Below are 12,500 nucleotides of genomic sequence, written 5' to 3'. Positions count from 1 at the left end.
CCATTTTGCAACGCCATGCCACACCCTGTGGACAGTGCTTGATTGGAGCCAATTTCCTCCTACAACAGGACAATGACCCAAAGCACAGCTCCAAACTATGCAAGATCTATTTAGGGAAGAAGCAGTCAGCTGGTATTCTGTCTATAATGGAGTGGCCAGCACAGTCACCGGATCTCAACCCTATTGAGCTGTTGTGGGAGCAGCTTGACCGTATGGTACGTAAGAAGTGCCCATCAAGCCAATCCAACTTGTGGGAGGTGCTTCAGGAAGCATGGGGTGAAATCTCTTCAGATTACCTCAACAAATTAACAACTAGAATGCCAAAGGTCTGCAAGGCTGTAATTGCTGCAAATGGCGGATTCTTTGACGAAAGCAAAGTTTGAAGGACACAATCATTATTTCTAACCTTGTCAATGACTACATTTCCTATGCATTTTGCTATATTTCCTATTCTAACTCATTTCATGTGTTTTCATGGAAAACAAGGACATTTCTAAGTGACCCCAAACTTTTGAACGGTAGTGTACATATGAGATGATTAATGCAAGACATGTAAACATTATTAAAGTGACTAGTGTTCCATTTATTAAAGTGGCCAGTGATTTCTAATCTATGTATATAGGCAGCAGCCTCTAATGTGCTAGTGAAGGCTATTTAACAGTCTGATGGCCTTGAGATAGAAGCTGTTTTTCAGTCTCTGGGTCTCAGCTTTGATGCACCTGTACTGACCTCGCTTTCTGGATGATAGCGGGGTGAACAGGCAGTAGCTCGGGTTGTCGTTGATGATCTTTTTGGCCTTCCTGTGACATTTGGTGCTGTAGGTGTCCTGGAGGGCAGGTAGTTTGCCCCCGGTGATGCGTTGGGCAGACCACGCCACCCTCTGGAGAGCCCTGCGGCTGCGGGCGGAGCAGTTGCCTTACCAGGCGGTGACACAGCCTGACAGGATGCTCTCAATTGTGCATCTGTAAATGTTGGTGAGGGTTTTAGGTGCCAAGCCAAATTTCTTCAGCCTCCTGAGGTGCCTTCTTCACCAAACTGTCTGTGTGGGTGGACCATTTCAGTTTGTCAGTGTCAATGTGTACGCCGAGGAAATTGAAGCTTTCCACCTTCTCCACTGCGGTCCTGTCGATGTTGATAGGGGGGTGCTCCCTCTGCTGTTTCCTGAAGTACACGATCATCTCCTTTGTTTTGTTGACGTTGACTGAGAGGTTATTTTCCTGGCACCACACTCCCAGAGCCCTCACCTCCTTCCTGTAGGCTGTCTCGTCATTGTTGGTAATCAAGCCTGAGCACGCACCCTTGTGGGGCCCCAGTGTTGAGGATCAGCGAAGTGGAGGTGTTGTTTCCTACCTTCACCACCTGGGGGCGGCACGTCAGGAAGTCCAGGACCCAGTTGCACAGGGCGGGGTTCAGACTCTCACCTCCTTGTCATCGCCCCCATTCCACCCTGACCTCCCCTTTCTCATTCTTCCTGTCTCCATGGACACAGGCTCTCCTGCGACCTGCAGCTCTGCTTCATAGTGTATTTTCAGGCCGTTCAGCTAGATGTGCAAGCTGTGAGTGTCCAGCATGGAGTTCCTGGCTGTCTACAGGAGCCGGGTGGCCAGGTAGTACACTGCTCTCTGCCGTTGCATTTCCGGATTACTGTGGTGCTTGGCCTGAGACAGGGTAAGACGGAGGATGAAGACGACAGGTTGACAGACCAGCAGGGACCACAGAGAATAAGATGATGGAAGGTAAATTTGATCTAAATAACAATAAGAAATAGCCTACTGGAAAAAGCATACCAAGAGCTGTTGGCTGACTTGAGGCAATCGCCTTTGCTACTTGGATTATGGTTGTAGGCAGTGCAGTCATCTCCGCGGCACTCAGACCTGCAAGTTAAACATTACAGTAAACCTTTTACCATTTAGGTGAATGATTGTAAAAGTCCATACCATATCACTGCATCAGTGGCCAGTATGTATTGAAAATGTACCACCTTCATTTCCACCATGAAGGTTGAGGAGTTTGTTTCAAAGTCATCATCCACCCCGATTCTGGTGAAAATCTGTTCAGCAATGCAGAAGGAGGCATACTCAGCAGACACAAAGAAGCCTAGGAAAGATCAGACTCATTATATGAATAACCTGTGAGTAAGCCTGTTGAATAGTTACAACACTGGCACACTGAAAATGAAGTAGATTTTGAATAAAGTTTGTGGTTTCTCCACCCACCTATCTGAGCCATGATCTGGCACAGCGCCACCTGTTTGAGGTAGGTGGACTTGCCGCTCATGTTGGGCCCAGCGATGATGACAAAGTTTCTGCCCTCAGAGATGTAGCGGTTGTTGGACATGGGCTGCTGGCCAGCGATGTGCTCCAGAATGGGGTGACGACCCTACTTGATGGCCAGTGTGTCTGTGAACTCAGGACACACTGCAGGCACAGAGCAGGATAACAACTTCAGGAAGAACAATTACATTGTTGGTAAATAAAAATGTTTCCTCTGGGTTGAATTGCTGTGGATGAAATTCAGTTGGGCTTGTTATTTTTTTTTACACATTTTATGAGAATTCCAAACACTACTAGCATACAGTACATGCAGTAGAAACAGACATCTACAGTTGTTGTGTCATGCAGAGAGATTGGTCTGATCAAATACAGTAACAGTTACGTAACCAGGGACATCTGAGAGTGAGATGAATGATACAGAGACAGAGAGGGCCGGCATTCAGCACATGTCCCTACAGAGATCCTTTCAGACAGCTGGGGGCCAGTGGTCACCACCCACATTGCTATGGGGGCTGCTGCCCAGACAACTGAAGCTAGCAAGGCAACCAATGTTACATAGAGAGCAGAGCACAGCAGCCTCTTTGTCAATCAGAGAGGAGAAGAGAGGGTGCTGCTGCTGACACACTGTATTCACTCATGCTGCATTGACTGGCTGCGATGTGAGAAGAATGAGTGGGTGGTTGTTTCTTCAGATACTGACTAGACTCAGAGAGGTCAACCAACTCCAGGGATAGCTTGAATCTGACTGGATCATATGGTTAGCGTGTCTAAGAATTTGAACACACTGTTTTTGTGTTCTATTGCAGAAATGTTGGGTGAAAATTAATAATTGATTACATTTCTTCACTTTCCTGCTTGACTTACCATAGTCTGAGATGGGGCATGCATTGGCTAGTGACAGGTGGAAACAGGACAACATGATCTACAACACTACAACAAACCAAACAGCCCCATCTACTGGGTAAATTATCAGTCAATCCAATTTCCCCCAGTTTTATTTTGTGGCACATGATAAATACAGAAATGAAGGGTAGGTTGGTCAATTAGATCAAAGCAAAGAAACTCTATTTTTCTCAAACTATCGTCAAGTCCGACACCTTGGACAAGCTCACGTTTAAATCGCATGATAGCCAGTGTGTGCTATGGCAAAAACAGTGTTCTTTTTAATTTTTATGGCTAAATAATTTAACCGTGCACCAGGACTACCTGTTACTGTGATTCCTGAACTGCAGAGCCTGTTGGAGTAATTTTCTAATCAGAAATTATACTTTTGTTACATTGTTTGCTAGCACAGTTGTTAGCGACTAGCTAGCTCTGTCTCATTGACCACCAAACGTTGCTAAGCTACTCACTTAATATAACTTTTTTCTCAAAATGTATGTTAGCTAGCTAAATTAGCAATGTTATAAATACAACTCCCATCTGCTGTCGACATCAGGATACGATTCGAGAGCACTAGTTTGCTCCAAAAGTGGTTATAGCTTTCACTGCATGTTGACAGTGAATTCAAAGCCATTCAGTGGCTAGGTATGCTACAACTTTTACCAAGTTCCCGTGAAGCAATTATAATGACAGTCCACCACAACATACCGAAGAGTTTCCTGATTAGCAAGGGGTAGTCTGTGTTTAAACTCATTGTGTATTAGAAACACCGTTTGCATCTTTGTGAGGGGACTTCGCCAGTGGTTAAATGGGTAATTGGGCTTCCTGGGGAAAATTATGGCAGAGGTTGCAACAGTAATTAAGGGGGGCTTAGCGAAGGGTCAATTGTGAGGCTATTTAGCTGCTCTTTACTCACACACAGGACATGTGGAATCACAGCGATCATTCATCATCAGGTCTGCTGTGGTGAAGCGTAGTTGTTCTTGTGCTTCGTCACAAGAACAACTACAGGACAGCCAAGGGTATGAAAATGCATTACTATAGAGAATGCGGACACGTGTTGGTGTAATATAGAGCCAAAGAAATTCTGACAGGTACAGCCCATTTTAAATAATGAACATGAAGCAATATGACACTTTGTAATGGGGTTCTCTCACTTAAAGCTCTGTATAACCCATTCATCATTGCAATAGTCCAACACTGCCAGTTATAGAGGTGTTCATCAAATAGGCTATTAAAGGTACCTTGATGAAGTCAGCTGGGAGCTTCCCATCTGGTGAAGCCACCCCTCCAGTTTCATCTGGATGAAGAAGCCTCGAGCTGTGCTGAAGCTGGTGTGCATCGGCAAGCCATACATCTCCCCCACCTGGTCAACCAGCCCTGTGCATCAGCAGGGTTAACTTTGTCATGGATTTGCACATTGAGAAGGATTTATACATCATGGACATTTTTTAATAAATTAGGGATAATCAGATGTTAAGAAGTGATCAATCGTCATATGATATTTTAAAACATAACCATCAGGCAACTAGTGAACACCTGCAATGTCATCCACAATCTCAGTGTAGGCTCACCGGGAGATGTCCAGGAACTGTTGATGTTGGGGCGCACAGCATAGCACTTCTGTGTACGCATGTTGAGGCTCCCCTTCATGTACCTGGTGTCGTCATTAATCACTGTCTTGACCTTCTCCAGGACCTTAGGAGATCACAACGTGATCAATGGAAGCAACGTGCCTGAGAGGTGGTCTAGCTAGAGGCCTGTTAATTGAAAATCCACTTCGTTTAGCGCTAATGTTATTCAATGCGTCAGGTAGCCTAGCGGTTAAGAGCATTGGGCCAGTAACCGAAAAGTTGCTGGTTTAAATCCCCAAGCTTGCTAGGTGAAAAATCAGTCTGTGCCCTTGAGCAAGGCACTTAACCCTAATTGCTCTGGATAAGAGTTCCTGCTACATGACTCAAATGTAAATGTAGAACATCAAATCCTACCTTGTTATCTTCCAGTGAGCTGCTGTAAGGCCTTCAGCAGAGCAGTATTACAGTTCTTCAGCGCCATCTGTTCACACAATACATTTGACATTTTAGTCATTTAGCAGACTCTCTTATCCAGAGCGACTTACAGGAGCAATTAGGGTTAAGTGCCTTGCTCAAGGGCACATCGACAGATTTCTCACCTAGTCGGCTCGGGGATTACAACCAGCGACCTTACGCTCTTAACCACTAAACTACCTGCCGCCCCTGCATAGAAAAAGGCACATGGTACAACAGTAATGATTGCAAATATATTATAAGCACACCGAGCACTTACCCTCAGTGGTGGTACCAACTCCAGAGTATGCTTCAGCTGAATCACGTGTAATGTTTGAATCTGCGACTTGAACCGACATTGAGAAGAAATTTGACAGATTCTAACCATTTACTCTCACTGTTACATAATTCTGCCTCTGAGTACTCCTTTACCGTCAGGAAATCATACCATTGATAGGAGCAATATAATAGTTTATATAAATCAAATTTATCAAAACTATATGTACCGTTTCCTGCTTGGGGATCTGGACAAGAACAGAGAGCAGTTGGTCTATATCCAGAAAATGTCCAATGGCTGCAAGCACAGTAGAAATTAGAAAAGGAAATATACACCCAGTGTTGCCAACTAATTATCACGGGAAGTTGCTAGAGGCAGGTCGATTTGTTGCTAAAAGTTGCTAAATGACGTTGTGATGTCATTGCGTGATGACGTCATTTCGTAATAACGTAAAACTGCGTCATTACGTAGAATACACAATAACGTTACTCAAATTGACTGGCCATCTCGGCGACAAATATGATTTTACATTTGTTAGTTTAGATTTGTTTGTTTATTAACACATTTTTATTTGTAAAAGTAATATAAACACAACACATTTTATTTGATCAGATATTTTTATTTTTAAACATAACACATTGAATTATTGAACAATTACACATTACACATTATTGAACAATTACATTTTATTTATTTTCTTATTAACTAGTAAACCGACACATTCTGAACAATTATAGTTTCAAGCTGTGTATTGGTAGTTAGTTAACATGCTACCTAACTGATCAACAATTATAGGTACAAGCTAATAACAAGGTATATATGCTATCTTATTGAACAAGCTACTTAACTCAATGATGTGTGCGCTAGGCATCTCTCTCCATGTTGTTGTTCTGCTTGGCTGGCCTGCTGCTGCCTGTGCACGAGCTGAGCGCCTGCTGCTGACGTCACTCACAATGCGCTTTTGCAGCCAGGCACGTGTGTTGTGACTGAGTGTGTGACAGAGAAAATCGTGTTTGTGTCATTTAGAGGGAAAATGCGTGCATTTTAGCGTTTTAGTCACTTTTCAAAAGTTGCTAAACGTTCCAAATAAATTTTTTAAAGTAGCTACATTTGTTGTTAGGTGCTGTTTGAAAAGAAAGTTGCCAGGGTAGTCTGAAAAGTTGCTAAATCTAGCAACAAAATTGCTAAGTTTGCATCACCCGTAAAGGACGTTACGCTGCTTGCTTAGCAAGTAACACTTCATCACGATTCAACCCATACCTGCCGCAAACTCGAGACCTCTGCCTGGCTAGCATACGTAACCGCACTCCTGAAGCGTCTTATCAGTCCGCGCCACACGAAAAGCTCGCAATTTGCTAGTGGGGACACTTCAGGTTGAGGAGTGAGTTTCACACATCTCCATGTGCTACATAAACTCACACTCATCTGTACAGGACAGCCAAACAACATTGAACACCTATCTCTGTAATATAAAGCCAAAGAAGAGCTCCTCCTCGTCCTGTAACAGCTCTTGAATGGTGTCTAGTCGGATGTTTATCGTCTCGACATCCAAGAGAGGTTATTTACATTTACAGTGGGGAAAAAATGTATTTAGTCAGCCACCAATTGTGCAAGTTCTCCCACTTAAAAAGATGAGAGAGGCCTGTAATTTTCATCATAGGTACACGTCAACTATGACAGACAAATTGAGGATTTGAGGATGGTGAGGTTGGGTCGATGGCTGCTCTGAGCAGTGTCATATCCTGCTCTGTCAGCGGGCACTCCAAAAAAAAAAGGACCTAATTATATTTTCATAGTGGCTCCTTTAAATCTATACCTCCACATTGCCAGGGAAGGTGACAGGATACTGTGCTTGTCCCATTTCCCATAGCTGGTTGGGGGTCAGATTTTGCCTGGTGTGCAGAGAATGTTTATCCCATTCATTGGTAAAGGTGTCTAGGTCTGCTTGGAGGCACGGGAGGAATACATAGTGCGCACAGAATAGGTGAAGGCTGTTTGACAGGTCAAGGGAGCCCTCATCTTCCAAACTGTGTAGGACATTGTCAAATATGTTTGACACGGCCACCCACACGTCCCGCCATAACTGTTCAAACCGAGTGGCGCAGTGGTCTAAGGCAATGCATTGCAGTGCTAGCTGTGCCACTAGAGATCCTGGTTCGAATCCAGGCTCTGTCGTAGCCGGCCGCAACCGGGAGACCCATGGGGCGGCGCACAATTGGCCTAGTGTCATCCAGGGTAGGGGAGGGAATGGCCGGCAGGGATGTAGCTCAGTTGGTAGAGCATGGCGTTTGCAATGCCAGAGTTGTGGGTTCGTTGCCCATGGGGGGACAGAATGAAAAAAATAATAATGTATGCACTCACTAACTGTAAGTCGCTCTGGATAAGAGCGTCTGCTAAATGACTAAAATGAGAGAACATTTGAAGCAACATAATGAAACATTCAACATCATACCCAGTCCTCTGTCCTACACAACTCATTACTATTATTGTAACCTTTCTGAGCATAAGGAATGTAACTGGTCAAAGTATTCTAAGGCACTTTGCATTTCTACTTCACCGTCTCCTGTTGAATTTAACTTTTTCTAAACAGTTTTCTTCAATGCATGTGAGATTGAATTGACATTGGATTCTATAGCTAGGTTTCCATCCAATTGGCGACCGATTTTCATGCGAATATTCTAAAGTCTGCATAAAGAAAATATGCAAATGTTCCTAACAGTGGTGTTTCCACCAAACACACTTGGGGGTCAGATAGTGTAAATGAAATCCATCACAGCTTCACGCACTGTAGGCTGTACAGGAGCTTGGCCTCCCCATCGCCTGTGAGAACATATAGAAATTGTAATTTTAAATTATGTCAACCAACCAGCTGGTATCAGTCTCTCTCTCTCTCTCTCTCTCTCTCTCTCTCTCTCTCTCTCTCTCTCTCTCTCTCTCTCTCTCTCTCTCCTGACAGCAAAGCCAGCCAACCATGTAACTACTTAGGTAAACATATTAATTACCTGTTGCACAAAGTTCGGCCTAAGTGTTGGTAACTGGTCAGCCATGTTAAGAACATGGGCCACTGCGGGGGAAGATTTGGCGCGTATTGGTAACGTCAGGCCGTCTGGTTAAGTAGCCAATAGAAAACATTCCTGTATATTATGTTCATTGATCGGGTTAAGATGAACAGTCACTCCAAACATCCATTATTTAAACCTTCCTCGAAAATATCATGTAAAATTCAATACATATGGCGTCAAATTGGCCCCATACAATGCCAGGCAAAGTTCACCCACGAACGATGCTGCGTTTGTCATCGCGAATGCAAAGCAAACATTAAAATGATTTGCCAGGGCCATGTTTGTCCTGTCCACACATCATCACGACTGTAAATCGCTTTGGATAAAAGCGTCTGCTAAATGGCATATTATTATTATTATTATTATGTTTCATCATCATCATCATCATCACCATCTGGTTGCCAAGTTTGTTGCCAAGGAGGGTACCACTACCAAGCAACCTACCAACTTCCAAGAAGGTAAGGGAGCAAGGAGCACTAAAACCACCCGGTGGGCGGTGCTACAAGTCACAGTGGACGTAATGAGGAAGTGGGAAACAACTGCAGAGAACAAGATGGCGGAGCAAACATTACAGCACGATAATTATTTTATAAGAGACGTTGAGAAAAACGACGGATCTGTCTTGAAAATCAAACAGTGCTTTAAAGGAGACGTGGGCTGTGTGGTGTGGGATGCAGCAATCGTGCTGTCAAAATATTTAGAAACTAAACCGTTTTATGATCCTGGCTCGGGTGTGAACATGTGGGCTAACAAAACAATTATTGAGTTAGGAGCAGGAACAGGAGTAGTGGGCCTTATGGCAGCATCTTTGGGGTGAGTAATGTTAAGTAGCTACTAAATGTTATTGTGAGCTTTTATCTATATAAATAGTTGACCAACTATTTGTTTAACTTGCAACTAAAGTCAACTACCTAACGTTAGTTAACTATAATGTTTCTGTCCAGCTGAACTGTATATACATAACTAGCTATCGAATGGTCTGATGAAATAATTTCAATCATAATTAACATAATCTCTTCCTCCATCTCTCTGTCTGTCCTGTAGAGCTCAGGTTACTGTGACAGACCTCGAGGACCTGCAGTCTCTACTCCAAGTCAATATCCAAGACAACCAGGCACTTGTCAGCAGTGGATCCATCACAGCCAAGGTACTAAAATGGTCTGTACTGTACTTATCCCAGTACTTGTTAGTTAATATAGAGATTGTATTACCTAAGACAAGGCAAGCTACAACTAGTCATCACAGTAGGCTATAATGTGTAAGCAAACAATGGATTTTCTATAGATGGGACATGTGATCTAGCCTAGTTCATGTCTCAAATGTGGAATTCTCTTATCTTTAAAGGGGTGAAAATGTGTCAGAGTTTCTACCACACCCACATTTTATCCTGATGGCGGACTGTATCTATTATGAACAGGTGTTGTACTTTCTCATTTACTGTTGTGATACTGAATTTGTGCAATTTGAATATTTGGGGGGGTAATACCGTGGCTCAGTTTTTGTGGGACTTGCTTTTTATTGCCTATACAACTGCCCAACACATTCAGTAATAGAACACTATTGATAGTGTTACTTTTAGTTCAATACATGGGCGAAAAATTACTTTGTTGTTTAACTGTTTACCGTCTGTTGTACTTAGTCTGTGAAGCCACTGGTGGAAACCATGAAACACCTGGTTGGACCAGAGACCAGCATCATATGCTGCTATGAACAACGCACAGTGGGTGTCAACCCCAAAGTGGAGAAGCAATTTTTTGAGGTGAGAATTCTGTCTGTCCTCGTTACCATATATACTGTTGTGTAAGGAAATGTAGTTAGCTGTTATATGTAAGCTTTTCATGTATCTTGTGGAGACCATCTTCCTCTTCAATGACGTGCTGTTCCTCTGTTCTGTTGTCCAATCAGTTGCTGCTACAAGACTTCCAGTCTGCGGAGATCCCTTTGGACAAGCAGGACCCAGAGTATAACAGTCCTGACATCCGCATCCTTCACATTCGCAGAGCTGTCTGAGTGAATGAGTGAGTGTCTGTGGATATGTGGTTGTCAGGGTTGTGTTATACAAATAATTGAATTGCACTCCTAAGGAGAAATGTCATGTACAGTTCACCTGACGGGAATTTAAATGGGATGGACCCCAGGGGAGAGCACTAATATTGAAAGAACTCATTTGAAAATCCTTCCTCGAAATATCCATGTTGTCTTAGTTTGGACTATGAGTTTTACCAGACTGTGATACTCATTGCACCATGATTCTAAAACAATTCCCAGCTAATTAGAGGTAGACTCCGCGATATGACTTAGGTGCACAAAGTAAACAAACAGCATAGTGGATAAATTTCCGCAGCAACTGGAAGTGTTGAAGCGTGAGGCTAACTTCTTAGCTGTTTTGGTCCCGTACCTACCGCTCTCTAACAGCGAGAAGCAAACTCCTACACGTGCAGATACTGTGTGTGACTGTTTGAGCGAAGTCTTGCATCTCGCTCATCGCAATTCCTGCGGTGCTGATCGTGGCAAAGTAATTTCGCTGAGTCTACCGTTGAAAAGGAAAATAAAACATTATCCTACAGAACATGTTTTTCTCATTGCAGTATTTAACTGTTGGAACACATTTGTGGGATGATTCATTTTTAATAAAAGTTCATGAAATAAAGGAATTCTGACATTTGTTAATGATTTTAGCTCATTATAGAATGTCAAATAGACTACCAAACATTAGGAACACCTTCCTAATATTGAGTTGCACCCCCCTTTTGCCCTCAGAACAGCCTACATTTTTCTGGCCATGGACTCTACAAGGTGTCGAAAGCGTTCAAGAGGGATGCTGGCCATGTTGTCTCCAATGCTTCCCACAGTTGTGTCAAGTTGGCTGGATGTCCTTCGGGTGGTGGACCACTCTTGATACACACAGGAAATTGTTGAACGTGAAAAACCCAACAGCGTTGCAGTTCTTGACACAAACCGGTGTGCCTGGCACCTACTACCATACCCTGTTTAAAGGCACTTAAATATTTTGTCTTGCCCATTCACTCTCTGAATGGCACACATACACAATCCATGTCTCAAGGCTTAAAAATGCTTATTTAACCTGTCTCCTCCCCTTCATCTACACTCATTGAAGTGGATCAATAATGGATCATTGCTGTTACCTGGATTCACCTGGTCAGTCTGTCATGGAAAGAGCAGGTGTTCTTAATGTTTTGTATACTCAGTGTAATATAATATGCCATTTAGCAGACGCTTTTATCCAAAGCGACTTACAGCCATGTGTGCATACATTTTTACATATGGGTGGTCCCGGGGATCGAACCCACTACCCTGGCGTTACAAGCGCCATGCTCTACCAATTGAGCTACAGAGGACCACATGTATCATGTACAGCAGCAGAGTGCTAGTGTGTAGATATACAGTGTCTTCAGAAAGTATTCATACCCCTTGACTTATTCTACAGCCTAAATTAAAAACATTTTTCTCTCACCAATCCACACACAATACCCCATAATGACAAAGTGAAAACATGTTTTTAGAAACATTTTCACATTTATTGAAAATGAAATACAGAAATATCTCATTTACAGTATTGACACCCCTGAATCAATACGTTAGAATCACCATTGGCAGTGATTACAGCTGTGAGTCTTTCTGGGTAAGTCCAAGAGCTTTGCACACCTGGATTGTACAATATTTGCACATTCTTTTAAAAATTCTTTAAGCTCTGTCAAGTTGATCATTGCTAGACAGCCAATTAAAAGTCTTGCCATAGATTTTGAAGCGGATTTAAAACTAACTAGGCCACTCAGGAACATTCAATTTCGTTTTGGTAACCAACTCCAGTGTATATTTGGCCTTGTGTTTTAGGTTATTGCCCTGCTGAAAGGTGAATTTGTCTGCCAGTGTCTGTTGGAAAGCAGACTGAACCAGGTTTTTCTCTATGATTTTGCCTGTGCGTAGCTATATTCTGTTTATTTGTATCCTAAAAAAA

The 12,500-nt window shown here is 43.0% G+C and overlaps 1 protein-coding gene across 3 annotated transcripts; it reads left to right on the top strand.

The window, feature by feature from the left end:
• The first annotated feature begins 9,049 nt into the window (after positions 1 to 9,049).
• Positions 9,050 to 11,426, top strand: vcpkmt (valosin containing protein lysine (K) methyltransferase). Of its 3 annotated transcripts, XM_041846981.1 has the most exons (6): positions 9,050 to 9,334; positions 9,566 to 9,679; positions 9,866 to 9,938; positions 10,161 to 10,280; positions 10,427 to 10,539; positions 11,282 to 11,426. In XM_041846981.1, the coding sequence occupies exons 1-5, from the start codon at positions 9,075 to 9,077 to the stop codon at positions 10,529 to 10,531; spliced, it is 672 nt and encodes a 223-aa protein (XP_041702915.1). In that variant the 5' UTR covers positions 9,050 to 9,074; the 3' UTR covers positions 10,532 to 10,539; positions 11,282 to 11,426. The 3 variants fall into 3 exon arrangements, with proteins under 3 accessions (XP_041702915.1, XP_041702914.1, XP_041702916.1); XM_041846980.1 differs by lacking the exon at positions 11,282 to 11,426 and having other exon boundaries at positions 10,427 to 11,175; XM_041846982.1 differs by lacking the exons at positions 9,866 to 9,938; positions 11,282 to 11,426 and having other exon boundaries at positions 9,566 to 9,668; positions 10,427 to 11,175.
• Positions 11,427 to 12,500: the final 1,074 nt, after the last annotated feature.

This window comes from Coregonus clupeaformis, chromosome 25, assembly GCF_020615455.1.
Source record: "Coregonus clupeaformis isolate EN_2021a chromosome 25, ASM2061545v1, whole genome shotgun sequence".
In the NCBI taxonomy this organism is placed as follows: domain Eukaryota; kingdom Metazoa; phylum Chordata; class Actinopteri; order Salmoniformes; family Salmonidae; genus Coregonus; species Coregonus clupeaformis.
The sequence above is the reverse complement of the archived record's forward strand: the minus strand, read 5'-3'. Positions and strand labels throughout refer to the sequence as shown.